Raw genomic sequence first — 14,000 nt, forward strand, 5'->3', positions numbered from 1 at the left:
GTGAGACTGCACCTGGAGTCCTGTGTCATAAAATGACTAGGATAGGTTACTCAGGAAAGAGACCTTCCTAAATGTATCCCAAAACCCAGAAAAATAAATGGATTTTTATGATCATTGTTGCCACGCAGGCAAGCTGAAAAAAGTAAAGAAAAAGAGGAGACGGGATGAAGAACTCTCTCCAGAGGAGTCTCCACGGTACCACCATCACCAGACCAAAGTTTTTGCCAAGTTCTCTCACGACACACCCCCACCTGGGTCCAAGAAAAAGCACTTGTCTATTGAGCAGCTCAACGCGCGCCGGCGGAAGGTGTGGCTGAGCATTGTCAAGAAGGAGCTGCCAAAGGTGAGCTTGGCTGGTGGCACTAGAGCAGAATAGATACTCTAGTGGGGAGTTGATACTTGGAAAAGCAGGGTGAAGCAAGACCTGATTTTTTCTGGGGGTCATTAGTGACCAGAGTGATGCTGGGATGTGTAAGAAAAGTGTAGCTTGATTTATTTTTGTTTGGCACCAGTGATAGCTCTGGATCATGCAGTGCTTTGCCACTGCTTTCATCTGGCTGTGCAGCTGTTTTCTCTGAACAGTACAGCAAACTCTAGCAGGTACTCCTACTCATCTACAGGATAGCAGTGGAGGGCAAACTGGTGTCTTGTTTTACACAGAATTCAGGAAAGGAGTGTTTTAATCACTGTAGCATGAGTGGGTTTTGAAACTTATTTCAGAAACAGTCTAGGGAGAAGTGTTACCCATCCACCTGTAGATAAGCTTCCCAAATTCACTGCAAGTGGGACCTGCTTTTAAGCTGTTGAATGTACAACTCCAGTCACATGAGCAACCTGCAAAAGTAATCTCAAAAGTAGGACACGTGGTATTGTCCTCCTTATTGCTTTTCATCCAAGTTCAGCCAAGCCTTGAGAGAAAGCCAAAAGGAGAATCAAAAGCATTCTGCTATTTTGGTTTCAATCACACATTTCTCAAGATATGTTCTACAGCCATCCAGCAGAGAGGAAAATCCTCTGCCTGGTTGTGAGAATCATCCACATCTCAACTTCAGTTCAGGGCTCGGGGTTCAGACCCCAGCACTTCAACCCCCATGTCTTTATGTCAGTACCCCCTGTACTGGTGAGGCCACCCTCACGTCTTTGTGTCAGTACCCCCTGTACTGGTGAGGCCAGAGCTTGAGTACTGGGCTCAGTTTTGGGCACCACAGTAGAAGAAGGTGCTGGAGTGGGTCTGGAGAAGGACAATGAAGCTGGTGAAGGGTCTGGGGAACGTGTCTTCTGATGAGAAGCTGGGGGAACTGGGATTATTTAGACTGGAGAGTGGAGGCTCAGGGGAGACCTTTTTGCTCTCTAACTACCTGAAAGGAGGCTGTAGGGAGGTGGGTATTGATCTCTTCTCCCAAGTAACTAGTGATAGGCTGCGAGGAAATGGGCTGAAGTTGTGCCAGGGGAGGTTTAGATTGACTATGAGGAAGAATTTCTTGACTGACAGAGTGGTGAGGCTTTGGAAGAGGCTGCCCAGGGAAGTGGTGGAGTCACCAGCCCTGGAGGTGCTCAAAAAACGTGTAGATGTGGCACCTACATATGCAGCCTTCAATACCTAAGGATGAAAAGCTGTTTCAGTCAAAATAAAAACCACTTGGAGTACTGTGAGAAGCGAGTCCTCATTCCTGTACTTGTTACACAATAGCACCCAGTTACACAACGTGTATCTGCTGAAGACTGGATAGTGATCTTTTAAAATACTGTAAAGCAATTCCCCTTTAACTAATTTTAAGACTGTTCTTTTACAGGCATACAAACAAAAAGCCTCAGCTCGCAACCTCTTCCTAACCAACAGCAAAAAGGTGAGTGCTGCTTCACTTCATACTGTTGCCTTTACTGGGCCTAATAAGCAAACTGGGACCTCTTTGTGTTTCTTCTGTTTCTGACCATGCTCCTATAGCAGGACAGCACTTTATAGAAGGAGTTTGTTATTTAGTCTGAGGCATTTAATATTTAAGACGTGTCATTTTGGTGTGTTTCATAAGGAGTGGACGACATGGATGACAGGAATTCCTTTCATGAGTTCTTTTTGGCTTTTTTTAAGATCTAGTTTCGTAAATTTTTATTTTACTGACCTTTGATACAATAAATTAATGAATTCAGTACACTTTGTTGGCTTTTGAACTGCCTTTCTAGCCACTAGCTAGAATTTGCAGATTCTTTAAGTCAAAGGGCTCTTGGACTATTAAATGTGTTAATAAATTATATATATATGAGTTGAGATTAAAAATAGAGCAGTTTTCTCCTTAAGTGATTGCAAATGGAATTTATCTCCTCATCAGAGTCTTCTCTGAGAAGTGTCATTGTTTCTGCCTAGAAGGCTTTGATTTAGGAGCACTTGGTAGTGGCTTTCTGAACATCTTTCAAGTGTTAGACTCAAGTGTCTGGTTCATTTTTATGGCTAATGAAGAGGTAATCAAGTACATAGCTGAGAATTAAAATATCTTGAGAGACAAGACAATGTAGAAAATTTTCTGTTCTGTATATTTCTCCTATGTTATCAAGGAAGGAAACATTTTCTGTGTAAGGGATGCAGAAAAGACCTGCCTGTATCTATTTAAGAAACCTTTCTGTGGGTAGGTTTTCTCCTCTGGTGCTCCTTAGCTAGCAGAGACTGGATTTCCTTGTGACATCCAGGCAAGCAGCCTGTGATTATTGTATTTGTAGCTATCACAAATTGCATTTTAGCAAGTGAGTGATGCAGCAGCTTAACAGGTTTTGAAATCTTGCTTCTTTTTTTCCCCTTTGTTTTTGTTTTGTTTGACAATTTGAAATCTGTGTGTTAGAATTGTTGACGTGCAAATTTCAGCAGAGGAAGAAAAACCTGTCACAAACATCAAACCCAGCAATTTTGACCATTGTGACAATGGTATTAATTTATTTGTACTAGAACAAGAAATTACAGTGCATTATGCTTTCCCCATGGTAGGATACTCCCCCATTTTTCAGTGCATTAACATGAATGAGATTGTGTTCCACCAATACTGCTATTGCAGCAGCCTTAGTATAACAGTAAGAAAAGAACCACAGAAAAGTGTCTAGAATAGGTGAGTCAGAGTTGGAAGCAGGCTCTGAATTCTGGTCCTGAGTCCCTTTTCAAGGACCTACCCATCAGATCAGTCCTTTTAAGTACCATGCCATGCTGAAACTGTCCAGGTTTTGTCTTCTTCACCATCTCAAGTGCTTTTTGGAAGTTCTCTTTTCATGAGATTCTTAATGAGAGAAGTATTACTGCTGAATAAAGTATCACAGAGGATTTTTTTTCTCTTCTGAAGGATCAGACTTGGTTATAACTAAATTTGATGGTATTTTTTTAAAAATCTGCCCATTTTGCCACTGTTTTTCTGTCTAGCTTGCCCATCAGTGCATGAGGGAGGTACGTCGAGCTGCCATCCAGGCCCAGAAGAACTGTAAGGAGACTCTGCCACGGGCACGGCGTCTTACCAAGGAGATGCTCCTCTACTGGAAAAAGTATGAAAAGGTGGAGAAAGAACATCGCAAAAGGGCTGAGAAAGAGGCTCTGGAGCAACGCAAGCTGGATGAGGAGATGAGAGAGGTACAGCAAAAGCACAGATTGCTGATCATTAATCTGTTGAGGAGACAGAGAAGGGACTGGATAATTTGAGTTTCTAAATCCAGGCCATGAAATTCAGTCACTTGTTCCATTTCAGCAGCATTCCACAAATTTCTTCTGCTGTCTTAATATTCTTCACATAGCTCTTCTAATGTTAGCTAGAGGTGGTGAGAAAAGCCTTTGAACTGTGTAAATTCTTTACAAGTGGGTGAAATGGAAGAAGGGATTAGAGAAGAAACGTGTCTCACAAACATACGCAACTTGGTGTTGGTAAGGGCCAGATTTTGTGATGGTTTTACATCCTTCTGTGTCCAGAAGGAAAGCCACTTTGTCATTCACACTGTATTGTCTTCCCCCACCCCACCCCACCCCTTTTTCTCCTTTGCTGTAAACTGATAGTGTTAATTTATGGATGAAGCACAGATTTTTTTCAGTGATTGCTTTTTTGTTGGCCAAGGGACAGCTTCATGGACTCACTTACAGAGTGATAAGGGTTGGATTTGAAAAAAAAAACTCCCTTGCCAAAGGTCTTTGTTGGATTTATGGTTGTTACCTTATGTGAGGTGATGAGCTAATGTTGAATCTGTAGAATATCTTATGTTTAGTGTTAGGCTTAAATTATGCTTCTTTTCATTGTGTTTCTCTCATTGTCACAAATTTGTAAGCAGTTTGTGAAGGTTTCAGCTGACTTAGGTTAATAGACAACTTCTAAATATAGCATTTTTTTAACCAGAACCTAAGAGTGAACAGGATTTCTGCAACATCTTGCTGAACCCCAAACAGTGATACCTCAACTGTGTTACCTAGTGATGTATTTCATCTGTTCTATCATAGTTCAACATTCTGTAATTATCTAGTAAAGAGGAATTAGGTTGTCATGAGAATATTTTTAACTGTTCAGTTCTTTTACTGTAGACCACTAAAACCTTGTTTATTTTTGCCCACCTTTTAATTTTTCAGTGTAAACAAAAACTTCCAATCTGCCTTTTATTAGATTATGGTGTTCTTTACCATGAATACTGAACTGAAAACTTCATTTAAAACAATTTTGTATGTTTGTGATGGTGGTCAGTGTTCTTCTGTGCAACTAGTGTTCTAGCATTCTGATATCACAGTCATGTGCATAACAATCTAGGTGGATTAGTTATTGATGCATCGTTAGATTAAATTTTTTTTCCTTAATTGTATTTTAAACATTAAACTTTTGCCCTTTTTTTTTTAACCTCCTCATCTGTTTTTTATAAATGCCCTTCTCTTAGGCTAAGAGGCAGCAACGAAAACTGAACTTCCTGATCACACAGACTGAATTATATGCCCACTTCATGAGCCGTAAACGAGACATGGGACACGATGGAATCCAGGAGGAGATCCTGCGCAAGCTGGAGGACAGCTCCACCCAAAGGCAGATTGACATTGGGGGGGGAGTAGTGGTCAACATCACTCAAGAAGATTATGGTAAGCCATTCAGCTACAATCCGTCCCCTGCATTCTTTTGTCATTTACTCTATTCTGCGTGTTATTGTGCAGACTTTTAATTCCAAACATGGAATCCTTCTTTAGATACACTGTTATAATTACTGGGGTTTCTCTGTGTGTGAATTTGGGTATTTACTGCTGCAGAGCTCTAACGTGGAGATGTTGTTTTCAGATAGTAACTATTACAAGGCCCAAGCTCTGAAGAATGCTGAGGATGCTTACCAGATTCATCAGGCCCAAGTATGTATTTTTTGGATCCATGAATTCAAAGAGAAAGCAGAATAACTAGTGGAGGCTACAGAACTAGAATTTTTCATAGCAGCCAATTCGAGTAGGTTTGTTTAATCCAAAAGAGGGGGCAAGATTTGACATTAATTCCATTGCCACTTCCTGTTCTAAACAGGTTGAAAACCAGACTATAAAGGTTTGGGCTGTAGGAACAGGCTTGTTTTCTGTTAGTTCTGGCAGATATCCTATGTCTTAATGTAAAATATGAAGCTTTTTACTCTACATTTGATAAGTTAGTATGTTCATCATTTCATGCATACTTTCCTCTTCCTATTTAGACCAGATCATTTGATGAAGATGCAAAGGAGAGTCGGGCAGCTGCATTAAGGGCTGCTAACAAGTCTGGCACTGGCTTTGGAGAGAGCTACAGTCTGGCAAACCCATCCATCCGGGCAGGAGAAGATATTCCACAGCCTACTATTTTCAGTGGAAAACTGAAAGGTTACCAACTGAAAGGCATGAATTGGCTGGCCAACCTGTATGAGCAGGTATCTTAGTAATATGTCTTGCAAATGTTTAAAACTTTAAGGATTATTGAAGTCATTAGAGTAAACTTGGTCAAGAAGTGTGATGGTTTCAAAAATAGATGCATATACCAAGTCTGTCATATCTTTAGAAGAAAGGAAATTATCATATAAGCCATCTATCAAGGTCCTTTATAATTTAGGATATAACTCCTTTGGGACTTTAAGTTCAAGATTCTTTATGTGGAGGTTTATACAACTGTTTCAGTTAGATTACAAACTGAGGGAACTTCTGATTCTCAGAAGTGCACGCTGTTCAGGCTTGGGTCAGCTGGTTAACTGTAGGCAGCCTTGTTCTTCTGTGCATACCCAGTTGGCAATGTGATTGCAAAGTGCAAGCAGGCTGAGGAAAAAAAAGTCAGCCTGAGAAGTGCATTAAAATGCAGTTGAGATAATTTATCTCCTAGTGAAAGCTGTAAGAGACAATAAGGTGTTTCATAGTGGTTACACTGGGCTGCTCCCTCTAAGTTCTGTGGCAACTGTTCTACTTATCCTGTGTGGATTAAAAAGTAGAAGGGTGAAATGTGTTGATTTATGGATGTCTTGCAGGGCATCAATGGGATCCTGGCAGATGAAATGGGTCTGGGTAAAACAGTACAAAGTATTGCTCTCCTTGCACATCTGGCTGAGGTAGGTGGAATACATTTATTCCTGGTCAAGGTACAAGAGGTGTACTTTTAACGTGTGTGAAATGAAATCTAGATTATAAAGCCTGAATGTCTTAAAAGATAGTTTAGTTATGGCATTTCACTTTGTTTTAATGCTGTGCCTTTGAAAGGGTGTGTGGGGGTGTATGTGTGCAGAGGTGTGTATATGTATGGATATAAATAAAAATAGAATTTTCATTCTAGAGTACTATCTTTTTACTTGCACTTAATGTGAAAGCTTGATAGGAGAACAAGTTGGAGGCTTCATGATTCACCTCTTACAAATCAGAGACTTGTAGAAATGAAGCCCAAACTCTGAGCTTCATGGCAATCAGCATGGATTTCCAGTTTTCAGTGTTTTTTTTTCAGGAGGTGTGGTGATTCTTACGTGCCAGAGCAAACAAACAAAGCAGGAAAAGCAACAGGAGTTTACTTCTTCATGCAGAAATAGATACCTTTATTAAAAAAAAAAGTCTTGATCGACATCTAGTCACTTGCCTTAAATACAAGATATTAAGCAAATGATACTGAGAGCAGAACCAGCTTCAGCAGTGGCTAAACAACAATCCTATGCAGTTGATTATGCTCCTTTTGATACCAGCTCATTGGCACTAGCAGCCACAGCAGTGAAAGTGTGCTGAGCCAAAGGCCCTCCAGCTCATCTGTATGGAGGGGATACCAGGAGGGCTTGTCTCCACATTGCACTGCAACTTGAGAACTACAGGGCCTGTTAGTAACATGAAGGTGGCAACTTTCAGAAACAGTTGATTATTCTCCTTTTGATACCAGCTCACTGGCACTAGCAGCCACAGTAGTGAAACACTGTGCTGAGCCAAAGGCCCTCGAGCTCATCTGTATGGAGGAGATACCAGGAGGGCTTGTCTCCCCATTGCACTGCAACTTGAGAACTACAGGGCCTGTTAGTAACATGAAGGTGGCAACTTTCAGAAACAAAGGAGCAGGCCAGCCTAAAAGGGCAGTGGTGGTTCTGGTTTGCTGTTACCAAATAAGTCTTAGTTAAATATTAAATCTGCTCTGATTCTATCTCACCCTTCTGTGCTGAGAGGAGGTTTTGTTACATTGCATATAGTTCCTTCTCCTAGGTAGCTGCTGTCATTTGCTGGTTGTAAAACTGTATCAAACAGTCTCTGTGTCCCTTCCCCTCAATTAATTTCTGGGTGTCTTTTTTTTTTGTATATATTCCAGAGAGAGAACATCTGGGGACCTTTTTTAATAATTTCACCTGCCTCTACTCTTAACAACTGGCACCAGGAATTTGCCAGATTTGTACCTAAGTTTAAGGTAATAAGCATGTGCAAGAAAGTTTTCTGTTTTCTCAAAAGCAAACTCTTCTGTTCTCCTGAGTTCTTTGCCACATCTGGATGCTTAATTGCCTTGGAATTTGAAGCTCTGTAATGGGCTTGATTCTGATTTTTTTTTTTTTTTCCCTGTCATCCTGTTTTTCATGGAGCATTCATTTATCTAGTATTTTAAAATGTTCTTAATTGAATCATATCAGCTTCCTTTTGTAACTTCTTAAAGACACCTTTGAGATTTGGAGCTTGTCAGTTGAAGCATGAAGGTGTTTAAGGCCTTTCACAACCTCAGAAACCACCATTCCTCACTTTCAGTCTCAGTTGGGTGTAGTCATTTCATCAGACAGGAGATGGCAGCACAATATTATGAACCAGTAACTGGTTTCAATGCACAGCAAAGATCTGTCATGGGACCCATGAAGTTCTGAGCTATAATGAATGAACAGATTTCTCTGGCAGCAGTGCTTACTTTTACAAATTGTGTTAATGATGTCCAGAGCAGGTGTTTATCTCAGATTTTGGGGGATAGTTCTGAAACACAAAACCAATGGGACAAAGAACAAGCCCACTAGTCCATAGGGTTAACTGTAGCACTGAGGGCAGACCTCCTCCTGCCCTAAGCAAAGTAACATTTTAATTTTTAGAAAAACCTGACTAGGAGATGTCACATGCTATTGAGTGTTTGGAGATTCTCAACACAGCTTAATCTAGTCTTGTATTAGGCATAAGTTGCTTGAAACCTTTGCCTGGAATGCTCTAAGTATTTTTAAGTGCTTTCTGGTTTTTCTCTGTGTTAAGAAAGATAATTTCCCCTTTTGCTCTTTTGGAGGAAGAGGTCTGGCTTTCTGATTTTGTTGAATACATAAATTCTACAGCATGTATGTATTTATTTGAAAATAATCTTTCTACTTTTGTACTGTTGCAGGTGCTACCTTATTGGGGAAATCCCCATGATAGAAAGGTCATCAGGAAGTTCTGGAGTCAGGTAATACCAGCATGCCTGTGTGCTTTGACCACCTTTGTGCAGAGTAAATCAGAAGCTGTTGCTGCACCTCATCAAGCTAAAACACGTGTTTCTTCATCCATGCAGTAACTTTTTCATTCAGATAATGATGTATAAGGCTTCACTTGTGCTGGAGAGCAACACAGTACAGAGCAGTTCAGGGCAATGTGGAATTCAGTTGGAAAAACTAGAGCTCTGTGGATAAAGCAGGAAGTTTGTGTCAGGGACTCATGATTCTGTTTGAGTAACCCAACTCGGGATGCCAAAGTCCAGCATCCCCACAGGCCTGTCAGATTGTTCCTGATTTAACAACAGCATTTTGTAGGGTTCTTTACCTGAGGCTTGTCTGGCACATTAAGAAGCAACTAAAGTTGCTCAGGGACTAATGGGCTGAAGTCCAGATCCACCAGTTGAATAACTGTGTTGTAATTAATTTAAGAAGTTAGCTGGGGAAAAATGCTTTAACAGTGAGAAAAGATTATAAAAGAGAAGACTGAGATTACAGTATACATAAGTGAGCTCTTCTCAATGTATTTACATTATATGGACATTTGTGTCTCCTTTTGTGGTTACAGAAGACATTGTATACTCAGGATGCTCCTTTCCACGTGGTGATTACCAGCTATCAGCTAGTAGTCCAGGATGTGAAGTATTTCCAGCGAGTGAAGTGGCAGTATATGGTGCTGGATGAAGCTCAAGCACTCAAGAGTAGCTCCAGGTAATAAATTAACTGGAAACAAAATCTTCCCTTTCTGTCAACCTCTTGAATTGATACTAAGATAATATGAAGATTACACAGATCGATAGAAGTTAAAAATGGACACATGTAAAACCCTTTAAGTGTCTAACCTAGTTAAGTAACTGTATAATTCAGTGGCACTGAATTGGTCCAGTAGATTTTTGCATTTAGATTTTCTTTCTCCAAATATGTAAAACATAATTAAGTAGTAATTGTGGAGCAGAAACTTGCATGGAATGCTGGTCAGTGAAACAAAAGTTTGAAATGCTGCTCACCTTCTGTCCTGGCTACTCACAGAATTCTGTCTAGTGAAGTGCCTGTAGCCTTTAGTGTGTTTTGCTTATTAATTTGCCATTAAATGCATCATTTTGATTTCTTCTTCAGTGGCACTTCCAGACACAAATGAAGGTTAAAACCCTGTGAATACTGTTGGCTACAATAAAGCCCAATTTTTATCATAAGACTCTGTGCCAGAAAGTTTTCTGTTTGTTTTCAAGTAATGGATTTGTCCATCTTCACTTCTGTAATTGCTTTCTTATAACCTTTGTCCAAGTTACCACTGTACACAGTGAGTTGAAGACTGCTTTAGATGCAGACTCATTCTGACCAGTCTCTCTTCAGCATTCTTTGGAAACCACCCCTCCAAGAGGATTGTAACCTATAGCTTAGCACTCCTGCCACAGTAGCCCATACACTCAGTGTTACAAAGTCTGAAAAATACACAGATTCTAATTCATAATAACTGTTTATTTGGGGAATTATTCTTTTAATGAGATTTTATTACTACCCAAACATTCGTATTAAAGGCTAGTAAAAAGATGCTTAGAAAAATAAATTATGGAGCTTTCTTTGCAATTTATAAAAGGTACTTCCTGTAATTGTCCTTTCAAAGTCTGGGGAGTAGCTGTGATAGTTTTACCCAGTGACCTCATAAAATTATTTGGGAAGGTCACTGGATACAGTTGGTCTTAAAATACCTCATGTTTAAAATTGTTTTGTATAGAAAGATATAATGATTTTTCTTAATTTTATTCATCAGTGTTCGTTGGAAGATCCTACTGCAGTTCCAGTGTCGAAACAGATTGTTGCTGACTGGCACCCCAATCCAGAACACGATGGCTGAGGTACTCAGGAGCTCACAGGAGTGGGCTTTTCTTTGTCACAAAAATACATGCTGTGTATGTGTGAACAGTTGAGAAACTGTGTGTATGGTTGTGGGGTCCTGCTTGTAGCAACAAACATGGGATCAGCTCTGGGAGGGAAAAACTTGCTGTCTAGTAGAGTAGTTTTGCTCATGAAGAGCTTCACTGGTTGGCATCCCCAATTACCTTGCCCACAGTAAGGTGACTTTTGCTGATCTGTTGTTTTCTCCTCTCCTTTTAGCTGTGGGCCCTGCTGCATTTTATCATGCCAACACTGTTTGATTCCCACGAAGAGTTCAACGAGTGGTTTTCTAAGGACATAGAAAGCCATGCAGAGAACAAATCTGCCATTGATGAGAGTGAGTGCAGTGTGGAACTGCAGTAGTCTTTTATATTTAAAAAAATCTGGTGCCTTTTTCAACTTCTAGTGGATAAACTTTCCATTTTTGTATGAGAAGTGCCATTTAAAGCAGAGGGTTGTCTAATGGGATTGGAATGTTATGGATTATTGTCTGTAGTTTGTCACAGTTTATGTTTCTGACTAATGTAGTATGTAGAATGAATCAAAAAAATGCAGTGAAAATGTTGGTTTTTCTACTTACTCAGTCCTTCTTCCCAAACATGGGAGAACAATTATTTTAAATATTTTTAAATATCTGCCAAGAACATCTTCTTAGAGGTCTCCTGAGTGTTAGAAGGTTTAGAAGTAAAAATTATGACACAAAGCAATAAATGCCTTTTGAGCACCAAGAAAAAAAGCATAAAGATTCTTAAAAAAAAAAATCACTGTAAACATTAGGGGATGGTTATGTAGAAAAATCTAGCTAGGTAAAAATCTGATTTGAAATTGGAGTAGAACACAGCACAGTTGGAACTTGTCACAGGAGTAAAGGTTTAAGAGTTCTTAAGTAGCCAGAATTTTGTTTTTACAGGTTCTTGTAAGGACTGTAGTTGTCTTGTCAATGTGTGCCCTGTTCTTGTGATGCTGTAGCTTTGGGGGTTGAAACTTAAAACTGTGATGATCTCTTGTCATGGATTAGCTCATCTCATCTGGAACTTTTTTCTTCACTGATAGTGGGTGATAAATGTCACCACATATTGTTCAGCCCAGGGAAATACAGGACTTTCTAAAATTCTGAATTTGGCACAGTTGAAACTTGTCACAGGAGTAAAGGATTTAAGAGTTCTTAAATAGCCAGAATTTTGTATTTATAGGTTCTTGTAACGACTGCAGTTGTCTTGTCAATGTGTGCCCTGTTCTTGTGATGCTGTAGCTTTGGGGGTTGAAACTTAAAACTGTGATGATTTCTTGTCATGGATTAGCTCATCTCATCTGGAACTTTTTTCTTCACTGATAGTGGGTGATAAATGTAACCGCATATTGTTCAGCCCAGGGAAATACAGGACTTTCTAAAATTCTGAATTTGAAAATGCTTTAGAAATTCATTCTTTGAAGCAGATCTTTAGAGATTCATAAGTTAAACAGTGTAGCTCAGCACTCACTTACAGAAGAGAATTACCAGGTCTGTGCTGTAGGAACCATGGGGGGAATGGCTGAGCAGCAAGGGACTTAATTTGTAGTAGGACACCACAGATTTTTCTTCTTCAGTGGAGTAATTGTTCCTTCGTGCACTTTCCCTGTATTTCAGACCAGCTGTCCCGCTTGCACATGATCCTGAAGCCCTTCATGTTGAGAAGAATCAAGAAGGATGTGGAAAATGAGCTGTCAGATAAGGTGAGAAGAAGTAGTTACGTGGACTGTTTCAGCTTTATTGCCATAGCTCTGCTCTGCAATGTGGTTTTTGCAGACTGGTTTGTCAGCTTGTGTACCTGAATTTTTATTGTAGACCACTCACAGATCTCCAGTTTCTGGCACTGCACCCCAGCAGTCTCATTAGATGTGAATGCAACTGAAGAACCCCTAATCAATGAAACTTTTCTTCTAGGGAAAACATTTTGTTAATGGTTACAAAAAAAAAAAGAACCTTTAAGACCAATTAAGTTGACAGAAATGCCAGTAATTGAAGTGAGATTGATACAGCAGTGATTGGGGGATAAACATCTCCAGATGCCTTTGGGGAGGATTTGGTGTAGTTTCAGGATTCTTTTTGCTTGCTTGTACAGAGCAAAACATGCATGGTGGCAGCATCATACCCTTCTCTCTTGTTATTTATTTTCATGTGGATGTTAGCAATATTGAAAGAGTTGTGGTCAACATGTCCCCAGGTTTTGGGACCACTGGTTGTGAGACATCAACTGTATTCAGATGTGCTTATTTTCAGAACTAGGACTTCCCACAGATGCTCCTGTTGTGGTGCACCTCTCATTATCATGGGCTTCTGACATGTGTTTAAGATGGCTCAAAATGGATAGCATTTTAACAGTAGGATAGTCAAACTGAGGTCAGATTTTAAGCTGATCAGCTGCAGATATGATGTTTTCAGAGCTCCTTAAGAATCTGTTTACTTAGTTGTGCTCAGATACCTTTAAAGGTCTGTCATCTACACCATTACCTAAGACTCCTAAAACACACCTGTTGGTTAAGTCCTTCCCAGGCTGGATCCTGAAATACAGATATGAATGCAACTGCCTATATATGATTTTTCTGAGAAAGTTTTGTTTTCCTTAAGATTTGTTTGTTTCTGTTTTGTGTGTACTGATGCAACCATCCTCCATTTCAGAGACAGAAAAGGGTAAATCTTCATTCTCATTTTGCAGATTGAAATTTTAATGTACTGCCAGCAGACAAGTCGACAGAAGCTGTTGTACCAGGCTCTGAAAAACAAAATCTCTATTGATGACCTCCTGCAGTCCTCAATGGGCACTACCCAGCAAGCACAGACCACCACTAGTAGTCTCATGAATCTAGTCATGCAATTCAGGAAGGTAAGGCTTTTCTAAATAATAAATTTTAAAAACTTTTATCAAAATACAGCTTCTAGAAAACACCATATAAAAAAATATCTGGCATAAGCAAGCAAGTTTGCATGTGGTTCCAATTTGTTTCTGATGCAGTGTAGCATGAAGTTGGGGTAGAAAAGCTTTAGCCAAATGGTGTGTGCATCTGCTAACTGGTTTGGTTCCAAATTGGTTGTTGAAGGAAGTAATTCACTTGGGAAGAGGAGGCAATAGCTGTTACATGATCAGGAAAAGATCTAGCTACTCAATTTTGAATACTGCATCATGCTGAAGTAGCTATGACACATTAATCTGTATTAAAATTGACCTGGACAGGCTGGAGAGCTG

General features: G+C 39.8%; 1 protein-coding gene across 1 annotated transcript; it reads left to right on the forward strand.

Moving 5' to 3' along the window:
• Positions 1 to 128: 128 nt before the first annotated feature.
• On the forward strand, positions 129 to 13,640 carry LOC103778026 (DNA helicase INO80; the record flags this gene model as incomplete). Its single annotated transcript, XM_008945594.1, has 14 exons — positions 129 to 343; positions 1,794 to 1,847; positions 3,398 to 3,601; positions 4,879 to 5,074; positions 5,268 to 5,335; positions 5,662 to 5,871; positions 6,457 to 6,537; positions 7,761 to 7,856; positions 8,796 to 8,855; positions 9,449 to 9,591; positions 10,652 to 10,736; positions 10,996 to 11,113; positions 12,404 to 12,489; positions 13,473 to 13,640. Coding segments are annotated over 14 exons (1,784 nt in total), but the record flags the coding sequence as incomplete, so codon positions are not given.
• Positions 13,641 to 14,000: the final 360 nt, after the last annotated feature.

Source organism: Merops nubicus, unplaced genomic scaffold (assembly GCF_000691845.1).
Source record: "Merops nubicus isolate BGI_N331 unplaced genomic scaffold, ASM69184v1 scaffold12618, whole genome shotgun sequence".
Taxonomy (NCBI): Eukaryota; Metazoa; Chordata; class Aves; order Coraciiformes; family Meropidae; genus Merops; species Merops nubicus.